The sequence below is a fragment of the Coenobita brevimanus genome, chromosome 18, assembly GCF_032717465.1.
Source record: "Coenobita brevimanus isolate Jiangsu-jjx chromosome 18, ASM3271746v2, whole genome shotgun sequence".
NCBI lineage: Eukaryota > Metazoa > Arthropoda > Malacostraca > Decapoda > Coenobitidae > Coenobita > Coenobita brevimanus.
Window position 1 is genome coordinate 3,231,443 of NC_136971.1, and position 21,058 is coordinate 3,252,500.

Sequence of the window (21,058 nt, forward strand, 5' to 3'; positions counted from 1 at the left end):
TTGGCTTATTTCCCATTCTCTCTCTCTCTCTCTCTCTCTCTCTCTCTCTCTCTCCTGCAGTCACACTCAAACCATACCCACTCTCACTCCACTCTCATAATTCCCACTCACCCCGACTTTCCCCTCACCTTCACCCCCTCGCCACTCCCACCCTCACTTCAACTCCACCACTCACCCAATCACTCACTCCCGCTCCCGAATTCCCCACTCCCACTATCAACCCCACTCTTTCAATATTTCTCCAGATCATACTCCCACATCCACTCCCACTCCTACTCCCTAAACCCCCTTCTACAAATACACACACTCCCAATTCCATGTCCCCACTCCCACACACTCTCCCCACTCACTCGCACTTCCACTCCCCTATTTCTCCACTCCCACATACTCTCCCCACTCACTTCCACTCCCCGACTCGCAGACACTCTCCTTCACACTTCCACTCCTCCATTCCCCCACACTCCCCCACTCACTCCCACTCCCCACTCCCGCCACTCACCTAGCCTGTAGGGGTCGTGTCCTCGGTACCACATGACCTTCGACACGGGCTTGGCGCTCCTGATGAGGCACTCCAGGGTGAGAGAGTCCCCGGCCTTCACCGTGATCTGCCCTCCGTCTGCGTGACCCACCATCTCTATACTCGTAGGCGGCACTGCAGGGGGAGAGAAAGAAGAGGAATTTAGAACATATACCCCGTAGAAGGCACTGAAAGAGGGAAGAACATGGCGTTAGGATTGGCACGTACACCTTTTCTTGAGCTATTTATTTTGCTTATTATATCCTACTGTCCTATTCTGTATATATAAATCCTATTAACATCGCCACACCCTGCAACGATTACGTACGAAAGGATGGTGACCAGCCATATCTAAAAATAAATCGTCAAGAAAAAGGTGATAGGGAGCTAAAGATTACGTACGAAATGATGTTAACCAGCAATATCTAAAAATAAATCGTCAAGAAAAGGGTGACAGGGAGCTTCCTTAACCGCCAACAATAGGGGTCATTGTGTATATAAAGCGGTCCAACAGATAGGCGATGGAGAGAACATTCTATCTATCCATCTATCTATCTATATACCTAGGCTTCTTCCCCAAAGAAAGGGAGGTAGCGGAGACAGGACAACACACCCCCAATTTTCTCATTCAAACACACACATTTATTCGTATCTTAGCCCCATGGGGAGAAGGGACAGATCCTCACCGCACCTCACCGCACGATGGTCAACATTAGAACTGGAATAAAGAAGGTCGGAGGATTATGGAGGCACTTGTAACCCCGCACATGAAGGAGGAGGAGGAGGAGGAGGAGGAGCAGGGGAAGCAGGGGGAGCAGGAGGAGGAGGAGGAGCAGGAGGAGGAGGAGTAGGAAGAAAAAGACGGAAGGGACATGGAAGTTAATAACTATGCCACACTGACTGCAAAAAAAACAAACTAATACCCCAAAACAACAACAAAGCAACACAAACACAAACCGAGACAAACACCTCAAACGACCCATCCTGAACAAGTACAGTTACGAACAAGGGCAATAACAACAACTACAACAAATCCTATACCACCACTGCCACAACAACAACAACACAAGTACCAACATATCGACCCACACTAAGCACAGTCAATGTCAAAAGTTCGCCTATCATTTTGCATCTTCTCACTCCCCCCTGCTGAACACTAATCCAACACGCTGAGAAGGGCTTGGTAAGGTTTGTTCCACTGCCCATAGATGATTCCTTTGATATGATGCGTCTGGGAGGAAAGTGACGGACATGCCCTAAGTGTGAAGAAGACACAGTGGATTAGTAGGCAAACTTTTATCCCAGGTGTAGTTACAGCAATAATTTTTACGGTATCGCATGTGAAAAAAAAAATGAAGCAGGTTTGTCTTCATCTGACGAAACTGGGCAACTCTCACAACCTGAATTCCAGGCCGTAGTTGAGTGAATTTCAACGACCCATAGTTATAACGCACGGATGGCTCTCCTTGGTTACTATTCAACTTTACCCTCCAATCTGACACCTCCCTCCATCAGCTGAGGTAATGGAGGGTTATAGGGATCCACGACAGGTGTAAACAAACAGATTATCGTTCGAAATTCATACGTATTCAATGATTATTTATAGAAACCGTATATCCAGGCCAACACTATCAATATAATCCATGCACCACCACTCACACCACCACCACCAATACCATCGACACCACCACTATCAGTACCACTATCACTAATACCATCACCATCATCACCAATACCACTCTCATTAATACCATCACCACCATCACCAATACCACATCACTATCACCACCATCACTAATACTATGACTAATACCATCACCACCATCACCGATACCACTATCACTATTACTATCATTACCATCGCTAAAACCATGACTAATACCATCACCACCATTACCACTACCACCACCAATACCGCAATCACCAATACCATCACCGACACCATCATCACACATACCATCAAAACCAATAGCAGCCACAGCAATCTCTCTCTCTCTCTCTCTCTCTCTCTCCTACACCACTACCACCACCACCACCACCACCATATCACACAATCACAACCATACCTCCCCCAACACTCACGTTAACCCAGATTGAGGTCTAAATTGAATTAAAGTCAAGAGCCTCTCACCCTCACCCCGATCACATCACATCACATCACCACACATCACCACCATACATCACATCACATCACGTCACCACCACATATCACATCACATAACATCACCACCACACATAACATACCATCACCACCACACATAACATACCATCACCACCACACATCACATCATATCACCTCCACACATCACAGATCACATCACGTCACCACCACACATCACACCACATTACCACCACACATCACATCACCAAAAATATCACGACCACACATCACACCACATTACCACCACACATCACATCACCAAAAATATCACCACCACACATCACTAAAACATCACCACCACACATCACTAAAACATAACCACCACACATCACTAAAACATCACCACCACACATCACATCACCTCACCACCACACATCACATCAAATCACCACCACACATCATCAAAACATCACCACCATCAGCAACACTATCAAGAAAATCAACACACAAACGCCTCCACCACCATCATCCTCACCACCAATACATTCTCTCTCTCTCTCTCTCCACCACAACCATCTTTGCCCCAACACTCGCATTAACCCAAATTGAGGCATATATTGTATTAAAGCCAAGAGCCTCTCACCCTCGCCACCCCAGCTAATAGGAAAAGCTATAATTGAGTCAGATTATGGAAGGGTGCCAATGAAAGGGGGAGACAACTCGCAAGGGAAAGAATGGGGGTGGGGAGGAGACTGGAGGCTTGGGAGAAAATGAAGTGAAAGTAATGGGGGTGGGGAGAGGAGACGATTTTGAATTGAGAGAGAGAGAGAGAGAGAGAGAGAGAGAGAGAGAGAGAGAGAGAGAGAGAGAGAGAGAGAGAGAGAGAGAGAGAGAGAGAGAGAGAGAGAGAGAGGAAGGAAAGCGGGATAGAAGAGCTGAAAAAATAAGTGGGAGATAACTTCACAAGTGGAAAGAACGGGGGTGGGGATCGTAGGGAGAAAATGAACTGAAGGTAATGGGGTGGGGAGAATGAAGGATGTTGGGGAGAAAAAAAATCGGGAAGTAGGGAGGCTTGAGACATGGGAAAGAACATAAAATGGAGAAGAGAGGAGAGATGCACAGGAAAGGGGAATGGAGAAAGGGGTGGGCAGGAGAATGGGAATAGGACAGGAGGCAGGGGTGAGGGGAGGAGGCTAAAGAGAAGGGCGGGAGTGCGAAGAGGGGAGTGTGGGAGAGAGGAGAGGGGAGGGGGGAGTCAGGAGAGGGGAGGTTGCTGGTGAGGGAGTGCGAGAGAGAGAAAATGTGAGGGGAAATGAAGCTGAAAACAAAGGCGGGCGGAGATGATTAGGACGGACACAATGAGGAGAGTGAACCTGATGGAATAAAAAGGCGGTGGGGACAGGGGAGAAGAGGGTGAGAGGGGGGAGAAGAGGGTGAGAGGGGAGAGAAGAGGGCGAGAGAAAAGGTGGGGAGAGGGGAGAGCAAAGGTGGGGAGAGGGGAGAGCAAAGGTGGGGAGATGGGAGAGAAAAGGTGGGGAGATGGGAGAGAAAAGGTGGGGAGAGGAGAGAGAAAAGGTGGGGAGAGGGGAGAGGAAAGGTGGAGAGAGGGGAGAGGAAAGGTGGGGAGAGGGGAGAGAAAAGGTGGGGAGAGGGGAGAGAAAAGGTGGGGAGAGGGGAGAGAAAAGGTGGGGAGAGGGGAGAGAAAAGGTGGGGAGAGGGGAGAGAAAAGGTGGGGAGAGGGGAGAGAAAAGGTGGGGAGAGAAAAAGTAGAGGGAATGAAACTGAGAAGGAAGAATCGGAGTGAGAGAAAAGGGTGGGGAGACGGGAAGGGGTAGAGGGAGAAGGGAGAGGGGAGGAAGTTCCGGAAAGACATGAGAAAGGGAGGTAACCTGAAGGGGAAAGGAAATGGGTGAGGAATGGGCTGGGGAGAGAAGAGGAAGGTGGGGAGCGAAAAGTGGGAGAGGTGACCTGAGAGGGTAAGAATGGGGGTTGGGGAAAATGGAAAAAATAGAAAGAGAGAGAAATGGAGAAGGGCGTTACTTGAGAAATAGTGGAGGTAGGGAGAGAGTTGGAGAGAGGGAGGAAGTTTGGAAGAGAAAAAGAGAACAGAGGCAAACTGAGAGGGATATAATCGAAGCAGAGAGACAGCTGGGGAGATGGGAGGAGGGGAGAGAACATGAGGCCAGACAAATTGGGAGAAAGATGAAGTGGGTTAATGTAAGCGAGGACAAGGGGGAAAATGAAGAGGGAGAGAAATAAGAGGAAAACTGGAGTCAGAAGAAGGGGGGAGGGGGATGGAAGAGAGAGAGAGAGAGAGAGAGAGAGAGAGAGAGAGAGGGGGGGGGGATGAATCAAGAGAAATACGAAGTAAAGGGGAAGAAAAAATGGAGTGAAAAGAGGAAAGGGAAAGGAAGTGGGGAACGAGAGGCATTAGTGAGGGAGAGGGAAGGGGAAGAGGGGGGGAGGGAAGGAGTAAGAGAGGGGAGAGAGGAGGGGAAGAGAGACTTGCCCGGAGAGTAGAGGGTGGCACTGTAATCCCCCGGCGATTACACAAGGATTTACTGCCAGTGCGAATATTCAGAGTGGCGGGAAAAATGAGCAGGGGAAACGACACGGCAAGGAAAGGAAAGCCGGAGGAAAAAAGAAATGGGGAGAGAGGAGGAGGGGGAAAGAAGGGCAGAGGAGAAGGAGGAGGAGGAGGAGGAGGAGCGAAAACCAGAAGAAAAAAGTAATAAAAACATTCTTTCCTTCAACTATTCTTTGTTTATCTCTCTCTCTCTCTCTCTCTCTCTCTCTCTCTCTCTCTCTCTCTCTCTCTCTCTCTCTCTCTCTCTCTCTTTCTCTCTCTCTCAAAACATTCTGCTCAGGTCACAACTAGGTCACACCTCCACAATGGACACAATGCCTTCCCTCCCCTCCCATCCCTCTTATCCCACTCACCCTCCCTCTCACCCACCCACACACTCACTCTCACCCCACCCTCCCTCACTCCCTCCTTCCTTGTCTCCCTTCCTCATTCTCACCCTTTCTCCTCCTCTCTTATCTCTCACACCCTCGCACACAGTCATGCAATCATTCAGTTTCCCAGGCACCCTCCCTCTCACTCCTCACACTCTTAAACCCACACACTCGACCTCCCTACCTCCTATTCACCCTCTCACTCCACTTCCCTTCCTTGTAATTCCACTCACCCGAACGCTCACCCCTCCGCTTAAAGTCCACCGTCTGATCCACTCTCCCCCTCCTTCCACTTCTTCCTCTCCAACAGCACTCACCCTTCTCACTCCCACTCTCACTCCATACCCTAATTCTCCCACTCATCCACCAAGACATCCATTCCATCATCTGCTCCTCCAATCAACCATCCATCCATTCATCGTAATTCAAACACCCATTCATCCATCCATCCAAACTCAGCAGTCCATCCGTCCACACCTCGATCCATCCATCCATTCTCATACACCAAGACATTTACCCATCATCAGCCCCTTCCATCAACCATCCATCTGCCTCTCCATCCATCCATCCACACTCATCCACCGAGCCATCCCACCAGCCAATGAACCGCTCCCCAATCACCCATCAGCCTCCAATCACCCAGTCAGAATCACCCATTAATCAACCTCCAACAACCATCTCAGCCGCTGCCCTTGTCCATTAATCACGCCCGCCCACTTAACAACCTGTCCCCCGCCCATCCCACCCACAACCTCCCTCATCCCCCAAACCCTCACCCTGTCTCCACCCAACCACACCACCTACCTACATATACTTGTCCCCCGGCCACTCCCTCCCTCCCTCTACCCACCCACAACATCCCATCTCCACCCACCCACCTACCTATTCTCCGCCCACTTCACCCACTTCTCTCTTCACCTTCTATCATCGAATTTTAGATCCACGTTTCAATTCATGATATTTTTTTTTTTTTTTTGTTTAATAATTCTACACACAGCTAGACTCTCTCTTTCCTCCCTTACCCCCTCCCTCACACACACACACACACACACACACACACACACACACACACACACACACACCGATCAACGCAGCAACTAATGGAAAGAGAAAGTCTGAAGTTTGTCCAACCGTCCACACACACACACACACACACACACACACACACACACACACACACACACACACACACCACTCATATTCCAACCCTCATTACCCACCCGAACCCCATTTTTCAGAAAGGTACAGTGACTCAGTGACGCAGTTAGGGACGCGCTATATTTGGCTGAACCTTTAAGTGTGGCAAAAAAAAAAAAAAAAGGTATTAGAGGATAATTCTGACCTACATTCTCTCTCTCTCTCTCTCTCTCTCTCGGATCCTTACCCTCCTTTCACCAAAATGAACTGCCTGGCTTGGTATCAATGGCAAGTAGTAGGAGGAGGGAAGGAGAGAGAAGATAATGGGAAGAGGAAGTAAGGAGTAAGAGGGGAAAGACGGGAGTGTTATATAGAAGATGAGAGGAACTAGAAGAAAGAGGGCGAGAAGAAGAGGGTTACTGAGAAGAAGGGAAGAAAAAGGGATGGGAAAAAAGGAGGGAAATGGAGGGAAAAAAGGGGGAAATGGAGGGAAAATGAGAAGAAATGGAAGAGTAGGAAAACTGGAGAACAGGAGGAAAAAAAACATGGGCAAATTAGTAAAAAGAAGAGGGGAGGAAACGAGAGGAAAATGGATACGGGGGATAGAAGAGTAACAGGAATTAGAGAGAGAGAGAGAGAGAGAGAGAGAGAGAGAGCACAACTCCCTACAGTACACAAGCTTTTGATAGAGCATCGGACACACGCAATATGGGTATGGATCAAGAAGATTGGGGGAAGAGGGAGAGAGGGGGGAAGGGAGGGGGTTATTGGACTGGGAGAGGGAGAAGGAGGGAGGAAAGAGAATGGGAAAGAGGAGAGAGAGAGGGAGAGGAAAGGGAGAGGAGGGGGAAAGGAAAAGGAAGGGGAAAATGAAAGAACTACAATGGAAGGCAAGCAGCAAAAGATTTTATGATCCTCTATGACTATGATTTCTAATTTTATGAGGTGATGATAAGGACAGCAAAGCAAGAAGAGACTGAGAGGGGGAAGGGAAGGGGGAGGGGAGGAGGAGGGGAAGGGGGAAGGTGAGGAGGAGGGGAATGGGGAAGGTGAGGAGGAGGGGAAAGGGGAAGGTGAGGGGGAGGGGGAAGGTGAGGGGGAGGGGGAAGTTGAGGGGGAGGGGAAGGGAGGGTGAGAGAAATAGTGAGGATTACAGGAAAGGGAGAGGGAGGGAGTATAGGTGAGGGAAACAGAACAAGGCGGATATTAGGATCAGGAGGAGGGAGAATAACACAGAGAGAGTAAGAGAGGGGGGAGACATGTTGGAGGGAAGGGGTGAGTGGTCAGGGAGAGGTGATGGATGGGTAGAGGGAGAGGGAGAGGGATCAGGGAGAAGGTGGAGAGGGAGAGAGGAGTGGTTGTAAGCTGGGAAACATATTACACATTGAGGAGAGGGAACGTGTGTGGGAAGGGAGGGACAGTATATGGTAGCGGAGATAGAGGGAAGGAAAGGTGGGAAAGTATGGAATGCGGAAGGAAGGAATAGAGAGATGAGATGAAAGTAGGACAGGCGAAGGAAAGGAGGGAATGAAGGAGTGAGAATAAGCAATTAAAGTGGAGGGAGGGTAGAAGTAAAGAAATGTACTCTGAAAAATAAAAGGTCAATGAAAGATACAGACCAACAGATATACACAGACAGATAGGTAGATAGATAGAGATTGAGGCTAATAAAATACGGAAACAGACATAGGTACTGACGGGTTAATTAACGCATTGCTTGCTTTAGACACACTAATGTATTTTATTTACGCTAACTGGAATTCCCTGCCTGCCTGTCTGTCTGTATCTCTGTCTGTATCCCTGTCTGTCTCTCTCTCTGTCTGTCTCTCTAACCACCTCTCTTCTCTCACACACACCTCATGAGACAAACGCTTGCTCTAATCCTTCCTCTCTTTTGCTCTGCCAATTTCTCTGTCACTTCCTCCCTTGCCCCTGAAGTTTACGTGATCGTCTGTCTGTGTTACGCCTCCTGTTCTCTATGTCACCATTAATCTCTCTCTCTCTCTCTCTCTCTACGTATCTCTCCTCTCTCTCCTTGCTCTTCTCTTTTCTTATTTTCTGCTTACGGTTCCACCTTCCCTCCCTCCTTACTCTTACTTTTCACTTCCTTGTCTCCCTTCCTGTTTCCCCTCTCCATTCCTATTTCCCCTCTCTTCTCTCCTTGTATATCCCCTCTCTTCCTTCCATTTTCCTTCATTTCCCCTCGTATATCTCTCCCCTCTTCTTCTCAATGTCCTCTCAACTCTACCCCCTCCCCTCCCCAGCTCCCTACTTTTCCCCTTCCTCTATCCTCCTCCTCTCTCCATCTTCTCTCCCCTCCCTCTCCCCTCTTGTCCTCAGTTCCTCAAGATTTATTCCTCCCTATGAAGGTGGATCCCTGTGTCTGTGTATCACGGGAAACAGGCAGGTTAGTTTGCGTGTGTGTGTGTGTGTGTGTGTGTGTGTGTGTGTGTGTGTGTGTGTGTGTGTGTGTGTGTGTGTGTGTGTGTGTTGTGTTTGTCTGACTGTGTGTGCATATATTTGTTTGCTTTTGGCGCTTCGCTGTATTTGCTTCATCAGGCTATCAGCAATAAGTGGTGTGTTGACACCGTTTGGGTTCTCTCTCTCTCTCTCTCTCTCTCTCTCTCTCTCTCTCTCTCAGGACAGTTACATCATCCACTCGGTCACCAATAAAAGAACAAAACCCAACATCTAAGAATACCACTGAAAACCGTACAAAGACCCTACAAACTATACTTCTTTCAATTCAACCTGGCCTAGAACTGCCATCTCTCCATCTCTGACTGCTGACATGCAACAACAGATTAATACTACACTATGGTGCTAGTCACGAAGAAGTGCCAAGGAAAGGATGAAGAACCACAGTATTATCGTATCACGTCACTGGGCTACGGAAAATAAGCTGCCAATGGATGAAAATTTGGGCCAATTTAAAGTGAATGGACTATATAATAAAGTTCCTCAATCCAGCAATCAATTTCTTCACTAAATTCTGGGTACTTAAATTAGACGTTTTGAACTGCAGGGTTGTAAGATATGGCTTTCCCGATTCCCATTATTTTATTATGAGGTAAGCAACAGTCTTATAACCTTTTGATGATTTACCTGTTTGACTACAGATAACGGCAGACGATTTTAATAGCCTCTGGGAAGCCATCGGAAGTGGTAAATAAACTACTAATATGAAGAACGATTTTTTTTCTTATATCAAACAACCCATCTATCTATCTATCTATTTATCTATGTCAATCTCTCTTTGCCTTATCAGGAGTGTAGGAGCTAAGAATTATGTTACTCAGTCCCGACATTTAAGGGAAGGATGACCAGCCTCGCCCTCCCCTGAGTGGCAATGTGTGTTTACGAACCCAAACCACTCCTCAGATGAACGACAACTGATGACTATGCAGTTCCGTGAATGCCTACCAACAAATACGGCGAGTGACTACTTACGCAATGCGGTTAACAAGTACTTTCGCAATACGGTGAATGCCTACTTACGCAATACGGTGAATACCTACTTACGCAATACGGTTAACAAGTACTTACGCAATACGGTGAGGTTAGCGGCGTGTCTGATGGCCCTGGCGTTGTTGTAGGGGGTCACCTGACACTGGTACTCGCCGTCGTCACGCAGCTGAACGTCGGTGATGTGGAGATTGTGAACGCCGGCATCCTTATCTCCAAGCACCTCGTAGCGTGGAAACCCGGGGATGCTGCGATTGAAGCCTGGGGAGATAAGAGGGGGGAGATAAGAGAGATGTTTTGGATAGTGATAAGGATGGGTAGACAGGTAGGGTAGGCACATGCACGGTCTCTCTCTCTCTCTCTCTCTCTCTCTCTCTCTCTCTCTCTCTCTCTCTCTCTCTCCATGATATAGGACATACGAGACAGTTTATATAAGTGATAAGGATGACGCTTATCTAAAAAATTCTAACTTCACTCGCACTATAAAAATTTCTGTAGTTAAAGAAATATGCATGTCTTTTTTCATATTCAAAGAGAGAGAGAGAGAGAGAGAGAGAGAGAGAGAGAGAGAGAGAGCTACCAAGTCAACTGAGTGAATACAAAACACTTCCGGCAATGGATGTTTACAAGCCCATCCTCCGGGGGGGGGGGTCCCTCTCTCTCTCTCTCTCTCACACACACACACACACACACACACACACACACACACACACATTTTCACATCTCAATATACAATTTAATTTTTCTTTCTCTCACATTTTTCACCCTCTCACTTTCCAGACTATTTACTTTAATTCTGCCCTCTTATCTCTTTGTGCAAATTCCCTTCCTTTCAAGCTTAGTGCTCTCTCTCTCTCTCTCTCTCTCTCTCTCTCTCTCTCTCTCTCTCACACACACACACACACACACACACACACAGCCAGCACCATTCCACCAGCATGTGCCTCATGCATTTCTAAAAAGTCTATCTGTAGCGATATCTCCAAGGCTGAGAATACCAGAATGGCAAACTGGTAGCGCGCACGCACACACACACACACACACACACACACACACACACACACACACACACACACACACACACACACACACAAAACTAATGTTCCAATATAGATGTACTCAATACCAGGCACACACGCACACTCAGTCACAGCAACTCTCTCTCTCTCTCTCTCTCTCTCTCTCTCTCTCTCTCCCCTAACGGCCTCCCAATATGGCATAAACAGAGATAAGATAACACAACAATGGGGACACAATCTTATCTCTGCCTGCTGCTGGGGTGTAATGGGTCATGGTCCCTCCTCATTTAAGGGGGAGGGATGGGGTGAAGTCTATTGGCTGTCTATCTATCTATCTATATGTCTATCTATCTACCTATTCCTCCATCCATACATCAATCCATATATCAAATCTCTCTCTCTCTCTCTCTCTCTCTCTCTCTCTCTCTCTCTCTCTCTCTCTCTCTCTCCAACCATCCATCTAAGTATCTATTGCCTGACGCCGCATCATCTACGGGGTACTGTCGATAAAAGCATCTCCCGGCACCTCCTTTTGTCCCTGCTCAGTAACGATGGCTTTAAATATTAATAGACTCCTGCCTCAATGCACCGCTGACTGGGAGTGGAGGAAGGAGTAGTTGGGAGGAGGGGGAAGAGAGGAGGAGAAAAAGAGGGTGAGAGATGGGAGAAAAAGATGGGGAATGGAGAGAAAAAAAAATATGGAAGAGAGGAATGGGAAAAAAGAGTAACACAGTAAAAGGAGGAGAAAAGGAAGGAGCAAAAGGGAAAAAGCTGAGACGAAAAATGGTGAGCGAAATGGGAAGGAGAGGAGAAAAGCGAGAGAGATGGGAGGGAAAAAACAAGGTAAAATGGCAGCTACACAGGAGGTGGTGGAAAATGGAAAGACAGGAAGGAGAAAAGGTAAGAGGGCGCCATCCTCTGATACTATTCTAACGAAAATAAGACTTCCAGGAAAATCTCCGGTGACCTCGTGCCACATTTCACTTACTCTCCCACAGCACTGAGCCCAATTTACACGGCCCTATTACAATGCAGCTTATTTCGCCTACTCTTTACTGCCCTATACTACCTACCTCAACTTTCCTCTTACTTATTTTACCTTGCTTTGCTGCCCGATACTTATTGCTGACCTTATATTGCTGACTTTATAAGCTCTATCCTGCCCTGCAATGCCTGAAATTGCTTTCACATACTGAAATCTACTCTGTTAATTACAGAAATACCATAAATACCTACCCCAACCCTACCAGACCTTCAAGACCAAATTCTACTCCATCAATCCCTATCTACCAAGCCCAGAGTTGACCTAAAATACGGAATACGACCTTTCCAAACCCAATCCAACCTTTCTGTCCCTCTTCTCCCTTAAAACATTCAAATCAAAACCCTCAAAAAGTCCACAAACTGCCTTAAATACCCAATCCTACCCTCCCAAAGCCCCCAATACTGCCTTAACACACCCAATACTTCTATCCCAAGCCCAAACCAAACCTGTCAAGCCCTAAAAATGACACCAACAAGCCCGGCCAAGCCCTGTCTCTAACCGGCTCTGCTCAACTATGCTGTCCTGGGAGGCGAGCAACAAGCAACTGGCGGCCTGGCTGAGAGAGAGAGAGAGAGAGAGAGAGAGAGAGAGAGAGAGAGAGAGAGAGAGGTGGGGATGCGAAAAAGGGACTGACAACAAAAAAATAAAATGATGGATGGATATGAGAAGGCAGACGGAAACTAAAGAAAAATGAATGAAAACTGACTAAACGGGACTATGGTCTACGAAAGAAAATGAACTACAAAGAAGGAAAGACAAAAGGTGACTGAAAAGAACATGGAAAACCAAACGAATGAACTGAGGAAAAATAAAACACGGAGGACGAAAAACGGACGAAAGAAACGAACATGGAGGAGAAAAAAGGGATCTGAATTTGAGGGAAGAGAAAGGAGAGAATACGAAAGGTGACACAAGGAAAAAAAAAGGGCGGGAGGGGAAACAGGAGGAAGGAGATGAAATGCAGAGGAATATGTAAGGGAAAGGAAAATGAATAAATATGACGGGAAGAACCTGGAAGCGAAAATGAAGGAAAAAGGAAGAGAGACGAAGATGACAATTAAAAAGGCGACAATGAAACAGGAAACTGGAAAGAATAAGACGAAAATGGAAGAGATAAAAACAAAGATAGGGTGAACGAAGAAACTGAATTAGAGGGATGCACAAAGAAACAAAAATGTAAAACTGATATGAGCTGGTGCTAAAAACATGAAAACAAATACACAAAAGGATGGAAAAAAATAAAGTAAAAATGGCAGACAAAAATGGTAGCCAGGTGAAAATGGCAGCCAGGTGAGAATGGTAGCCAGGTGAAAATGGTAGCCAGGTGAAAATGGTGGCCAGGTGAAAATGGTAGCCAGGTGAAAACGGTAGCCAGGTGAAAATGGTAACCAGGTGAAAATGGTAACCAGGTGAAAATGGTAGCCAGGTGAAAATGGCACCCAGGTGAAAATGGCACCCAGGTGAAAATGGCACCCAGGTGAAAATGGCACCCAGGTGAAAGTGGTAGCCAGGTGAAAATGGTAGCCAGGTGAAAATGGCAAACAGGTGAAAATGGTAGCCAGGTGAAAATGGTAGCCAGGTGTAAATGGTAGCTAGGTGAAAAGGCAGACAGGTGAAAATGGGAAACAAGAGGAAATGAAGAAGAAAACGAATGAACGAAACGAAAGAGAAAACAAATGAGGAATGGACTGACAATAAGGCGAAAACTAATAAAATAATCAAATACTTAGAGGATAATAAAAGGGAAAAAAGGAAAATAAGGAAAAAAATATTCACCAAAGATAGAAAACTAAGGGAAAAAAGTGAACGAAGAAGAAAGGACCAGCCGAAGGAAAAGAAAATATCATAGAAGACGAAATGCAATGAAAAAATGAAAAAAAAAATGCGACCACCGAGGCAAGAAAAATGAAGCGCCAAAAACCATGACAAAAATAAAAGGAAAAGGAAGGGGGAAAAAAATGCACCGTTTGTGAGGCGGAAGTGAATGGAAAAGGATGGAACGAAAATGCAAATAAAAAAGAATGGCCCAATTTGAGAGAGAGAGAGAGAGAGAGAGAGAGAGAGAGAGAGAGAGAGAGAGAGAGAGAGAGAGAGAGAGAGAGAGAGATCCAGGAAGATAAACTGCACCCCCCCATAAAATATCCATCCCCCTCTCCTCCATCTTCTTCCCCATCCATCTTCCTTCTCCCTCATTTTCACCAAAGCTTTTTATTTTTGCCCAATTATTTGCCTCTAATTTCTCTCTCTCTGTCTCTGTCTCGCTCTCTCTCTCTCTCTCTCTCTCTCTCTCTCGATGTCAAAGTAAGAATACACAAATTCTCATGTGTATACCAGTCCACGTACACACAAGCCAAGTTGCACATAAGAACTCTGTATGCTTCCGTGGATACGTGTGTGCGTTTCAGAAGAACGTGTAAGTATTCATACAAATTTCCGTCCGCGCACACATGTATGAATTATTAATGTACGCAGGTCCGTGTATGCCACGGAAAACTACATTGTTCTGAAATAATGTGACAGGAGTAATGCAGTGTGTGTGTGTGTGTGTGTGTGTGTGTGTGTGTGTGTGTGTGTGTGTGTGTGTGTGTGTGTGTGTGTGTGTGTGAAGCAAAATCTGCCCACATTATCGCAATAAAAGTAAATTGGCCGAGGAACTATTAATGAGAGAGAGAGAGAGAGAGAGAGTTTTATAATGAGACCAGAAGGACAAAAGCAAGTGAAGAGGAAAAAAAGACGCAAATAGAGAGCACAAAAGAGAGGCCGACGAAGAGAGGAAGAAAATGAGAGGACCATGAAAGAGAGGAATGTGTCAAAGAGAATAGAAAATGGAGAAGGGTGTGCAGGACAGTGGGTAGACTCACGCAAATATTTCTACTGGGCTAAGGATGAGAGAGAGAGAGAGAGAGAGAGAGAGAGAGAAAGATACACGAACGAGTTGGTCACCTTAACTCCACCACTGTAATTACACAGCTGTCCTCTCTCTCTCTCTCTCTCTCCCTCTCAGTAAAGTACCATGGGATTTCAAGAGCAATATTTTTCTTCCTTAGCTTCGCGTTCGTCTTTGAATTAATCTTTCCTGGAGAGAGAGAGAGAGAGAGAGAGAGAGAGAGAGAGAATTTTCTGGAGAGCTTCGTTTTCATTTCAGTATGGGAGACTATGAAATATTGAAGTCCTTCGGGGAATATTACTCAACTGTAAAGGAACACATGGATAAAACTTAGCATATTTCTGCACTCTATCTCTTCCCTAAACCCTCAGTGGTGACAGAGACGGGGGGGGCCTTCACGCGATGGCACTGAGACAATCCGGCAATTCCCCTGCCCGATTACACACACACACACACACACACACACACACACACACAAGCCTAGATATAAAACAAAAGGACAACATGCATAAGAATAAAAAAAAATATATATATATACCACTACGGGAGATGGAAAAAAAAATATTACTAGAAAAAAACTCAAATAGAAAGAAAAAATGCAAAACAAACAGAAAGGTGCAAGTTGGTGTGTTGTGGGTAGAAGGAAGGAGAGGGGAGTGGGGAGAGAGGGAAGGAGAGTGGGAGGGAGGAGGGAGAGAAAATTGAGGTTAATGGAGAGTGAAGGGAAAGAAGGAAAAGGTGAGAGAGAGAGAGAGAGAGAGAGAGAGAGAGAGAGAGAGAGAGAGAGAGAGAGAGAGAGAGAGAGAGAGAGAGAGAGAGAGAGGAAACAAGATAAAAATGATATAAACAAAAGAAATAAGAGAGGAAGAAGGAGATGGTGAGAAACGAAAGACGAAATTGACGATAACAGAGTAAAAGAGGAATTTACGAGGCAGAGAAAAGGAAGATAAAAAGAGCATGGTAAAAGAAACAATGGAAATAAAGGGAACTAAAGAATAAATAATGGATGAGAAGAGGAAAAAAATAGATGGGGAAAAATAAGCAAGAAAAAAGTATTGGAGGAAGACAAAAAGAAAACAATAAAAGTGAAGACGGAAGAATTGTGAGGGATGAAAGAAAAGAAAATGTGACGAGAAAAAAAAAAGAATTGAACAAGAAGAATAAATACACATCTCCAATAAAGCAAAAAAATAATTCACACGTAGCCTATGTAAGAAAAGAACCAAAAACAGAGAAATAAAAGAAGGGACAGAGAAGAACCCAATAAAAGAAGAGGAGGATCAGGAAATGAGAGGGAATAAAAGGCAATGGAGAAAGAGAGGAAATTTGGACGCTTAGATTCCATAACAAAGAAAACGGTCACTCGAGACGGGACGAAAAAGACAAAAGAAATTGGGAAGAGGAAAAGGAAGGAAAAAGAACTGAGGAAAAGGAATTAAAATGGAGGAAAAGTAATGAAAAGAGAATGCAGATACTGGAAGGGAAGGGGAGGAATGATGGAGGAGAAAGAACGAAGTGGAGAGAGAAGGATGAAAGAAAAAGAAGAGACAAAAGGAAATGGAAAACAAACTGGACGAAAAAGAAAGAAAGAACTGGATAAGGCATAGCTAAATAAAGTGGACCTGGAGAATGAATGGAAGATACACAGATAGATACAGATAGATATACATGAGAGAGAGAGAGAGAGAGAGAGAGAGAGAGAGACAGACAGACAGACAGACAGACAGACAGACAGAGACAGAGAGCAGATGAACTGGAGAGAGTCGTTGAAAAATATAAAAAAAGACACAGGCAGGAACTGAAAGGAAAAAACAAATGAGAAAAAAGAAAGAAAAAAGAAAGAGGCAAATTAGCTGGAATGAGAGCAGATGGAAGAAAAAAAGGGGACAAACGGTGAAAAAAAAAAAATTACGAGTACAGGAAAAAAAAAGACACGGGTACAGGAAGAGAGAGAGAGAGAGAGAGAGAGAGAGACGGGGTTGAGATGGAGAGAGACAGGCACCTTATGGCCAGAGCCGCCACTCGTCCAATCAAGATCTGTGAGAGATAGAAGAGTCTCTCACCCCACACCAAAACTGCTCATACTAGCACCTCTCTCTCTCTCTCTCTCTCTCTCTCTCTCTCTCTCTCTCTCTCTCTCTCTCTCTCTATCTGTCTCTCTATCTCTATCTCTCTCAGTGTCTGTCAATCGTTCAATCTCTAAAAATCTGCTTCCCTCCCCCCCCCCTGTGTGTGTGTGTGTGTGTGTGTGTGTGTGTGTGTGTGTGTGTGTGTGTGTGTGTGTGTTTCTATCATTCTATGTCTAAGCTTCTTTCATGTCTAAAATTTCATCTCTCTCTCTCTCTCTCTCTCTCTCTCTCTCTCTCTCCACTCCTTCCTTTCCTCTTAACTCGGCACTCACTTCATTTCGCAAGTAGGGAGGGGGGAGGGAGAGAAGGGAGGGGAGGAGAGAGGAAGGGAGGGAGACATGGGAGCAATGGAGGGAGGGAGGGAGAGTGAAGGGAGGAAAGATGGAGAGAGAAAGGATTTGCTGGATCGTGCGCTGAGTGAGAAATGGGGAGTTTAAGGGAGAGGACAAAAGAATGGAGGAGGAGGAGGAGGAGGAGGAGGAGGAGTTGTGCAATAAAAGGATTAGCAAAGCAATGAAGAAACGAGAATTTAAAGAAAAACGACTGAAATAAGGGAATGTAAGATTTTGGAACAGATGAAGAGAACTTAGACGGAAGGAAGGAAGGAAGAAGGGAAGCAAGAAAAGAAGGAAGGAGGGAAGAAAAGAAGGAAGGAAGGAAGGAAGAAAAGAAGGAAGGAAGGAAGAAAAGAAGGAAGGAAGGAAGAAAAAGAAGGAAGAGAAGCTGGAAGGAAAGAAGGAAGGAAAAAAGAAAAAAAGGAAGGAAGGAAGTAGGGAAGAATTAGTAGAGGAAAAAAATTAAGAGTGGTAAGATTAAGGAAGTGAATGGAGAGAAGAAATGAGAGAGACTGGAGGGAGGGAGGGAGGAGGGAAATAGCCTACTGGAGAGAAAGATGTGTAAAGGAAAGAATGATTAGGAAGGAGAGAGAAATCTGAAGAGGAAGATGTGCTTGAGGAAGAAACAAAATAAAATAGGAACCGATATGAGGAAGAGAAAGTGACAAAAAAGAATGGTAAACGAGGTAAGAATAAAATAGACAGCAAGAATGGAAGAAGTCATGAAGGAAAAGGGGAAATTGGTAAATAAAACGAACCTCAAGATTATTAAATTTACGTGAGCAGAAATATATAAACGAGTAACTGATTTAAAAAACGTGAGTGAAAAATGACAAGAACTCAATGAAAAAATGAAAAAAAAAGATGACAGGCACGAAACGGGTAAAGAAAATACTGTACAGAGGAATATAAAGAAAGAATGAATACAATGAAAATTACTATGGCCATGCTGAGTAAATTTACATAGAATATGGACTAAAATAAAACGCGTGAAATATAAAAAGCATAAATGGAGAGAAAATTGCCTGGAAAAACGAGAAGGAAAATAAAAGGAAGAGAAAATGGAGTAAGAAAAAGAATTAGACGAGGAGAAATGACCCTGGAAGAAGATACTGGTAAAAAAAAGTGGGAAAAGGAAATAGAGAGAGAGAGAGAGAGAGAGAGAGAGAGAAATGGCTGAAGGGAAGGTGTAGGGGGAGGAAGGCTCAGAGAGGGGGTAGGGGAGGGAAAAAGAAGGGGGGAAGAGGGGAAAAGACAACAAAAGGGGTCTTGTAAAACTCGTACAGAAGAGGGGAAATTCGCAACCCCCAAACAACAAACGCACTAGGGGTTGTGAGGATGGAAGGGGGGTTGGAGGGGGTGGGTTGGAGGGGTGGGATAGAGGGGGATGGGTTGGAAGGGGGGCAGATGGAGGTCCATGTGGGGTGTGGATGGAGGTGGAGGTGGTACTGGAGTCTTGTGTCTGTCTACCTCTTCTACTTCGGTGTTCTAATGCCTTTCTACTATACTGTACTGTAATTTTTCACACTATAATGATGATGCTGACGACGACTACGACTACTACTACTACTACTTCTACTACAACTACCTCTACTACTACCACTCTTATTATAAGTTTCTGTCGTTGTTGTTGTTATCATTAGCAAGTTAGTTAGTATTACGATAAACAGCAGCACCGGCAGCAGAACTGACCATAAAAAAAGTTAACATCATTTATTCCACCACCACATGATTAAAAATAAATAAAAAATAAATCGCCCTTTACCCTGCTCTCCCTTATCGCTCACAGAATCCGTTTTTCAGTGTCCCTTCTCTTTTCCATTCAGACTGACAGAGGTGAAAAATTTGACAAACACGCCTCTCTATTCATCAATTCGTCCACTTAATTTTATTTCCTCCATTCACTAACTGTTCTAAAAAGTTGGTCATTTCTCTCTCCTCCTCCTACGCACCTCCCTCTCTCCGTCTCTCTCTCCCTCCCTCCCTCTGTCTCTCTCTCTCTCTCTCTCTCTCTCTCTCAGCTGTTCACATTTCCCCTACTGCTATCCCTCTTCCCCTTCCTCTCCCCTCTCCTCCCCCTTCCCCTACCCTTCCCCTTTACCCCTTCTCACCCTTCCCTCCCTCCCTCTACCTTTCAATTCGCCTCCAGCTCATAAAATAGTAATGTTTACAATATGTGGCTAGCGTAAATCCTCCCTTTCCTTCCCCTCTCCATGACCTTGTCTCCTCTTTCCTCTCCTCTCCCTCCTCTCATCTCCCTTCGCTTTCCTTCCCCTCTCCCCGATGCCTTTTCCCTTCCATCCCACTCTTCCATCTTTCCCTCCCCTTTCATCCCTCTCATTTACTTTCTCCTCCCTCACTCGCAATCTCCCCTCTTCCCCTGCCCTCCCTATTCCCTTCCCCTCACTCTTCTTCCCCTGCAGCTTGCCTTCCCCTCTCATCTCCCGTTTACCTACCATTCTCCCCTTCTATTTTCCATTACTCTCCCTCCTTCCTACTCCAATCACTCCTCCTCCCCCCCTCTTCTCTACTCATCTCTTCCTTTCTCATCCGCTCCTACCCTCCCCCCCATTCCTACCTCCCTCCTCTTCCTCTTCTCTTTCCCTTTCCTTCTGACCCTTTCTCCAATATCCTTTCTCTCTCTCTCTCTCTCTCTCTCTCGCTGATATGGACTCGCTTCCCTAGCATGTTATTGTTCTCTCTTTGTTCTGCGGCTCACTGGTTCACTTTGCCGTTCTCTCTCTCTCTCTCTCTCTCTCTCTCTCTCTCTCTCTCTCTCTCTCCCACACAGACAGACAGCGACAGCCATACAGATGAATAGATTGCTATAGAGAAGGTGTTCCTGGATGGAGATAGATATAAATAGATACACAGATAAAGATAGATAGATATAATGACAAACAGATATAGCTACAAATAAAGATTACTATACATAAAGACCGAAAAAGACTGAGAAATACATGGGAAATACATGTAGAGGAGTAATTATGAAGATATATATAGATAAAAAGGATAAAAGATACAATGGGTTATACAAGAGAGAGAGAGAGAGAGAGAGAGCATCCCAGCTTGTCACACACAAAATAGCGAAATTTCCCTTGATTACGCCAGCCATTTCGCCAACTCTCTCTCTCTCTCTCTCTCTCTCTCTCTCTCGGGTCAAGGAAATTGCCCCCACGGGAACTAGACCCCCCTACCCCCCAGGCTTCTCCAGTCCAAGCCTAGAGGACCCCTAAGTGTTAGACCTCGTCACACACACACACACACACACACACACACACACACACACACACACACACACACACACACACACACGAGAGAGAGAAAGAGAGAGAGAGAGAGAGAGAGAGAGAGAGAGAGAGAGACGGCCTGAGGGGAAAATCTTGGGCATGATCCAAAAGTTTAATCCATCCTTATCTGAGGGTAATATCGCTTCTACACGGGAATAATTTCTTGACTCTGGCT

General features: G+C 45.6%; 1 protein-coding gene across 1 annotated transcript in view; it reads right to left on the bottom strand.

The window, feature by feature from the left end:
- The window catches only part of LOC145391349 (nephrin-like), a 103,739-nt gene that overhangs the window by 56,802 nt on the left and 25,879 nt on the right, over positions 1 to 21,058 (bottom strand). Inside the window, exons 4-5 of the mRNA XM_080265947.1 lie at positions 10,260 to 10,439; positions 500 to 652 (exon numbers count right to left, since the gene is read on the bottom strand). Coding sequence (XP_080122073.1) covers positions 500 to 652; positions 10,260 to 10,439 — 333 coding nt within the window. The remainder of the gene's footprint in view (positions 1 to 499; positions 653 to 10,259; positions 10,440 to 21,058) is intronic.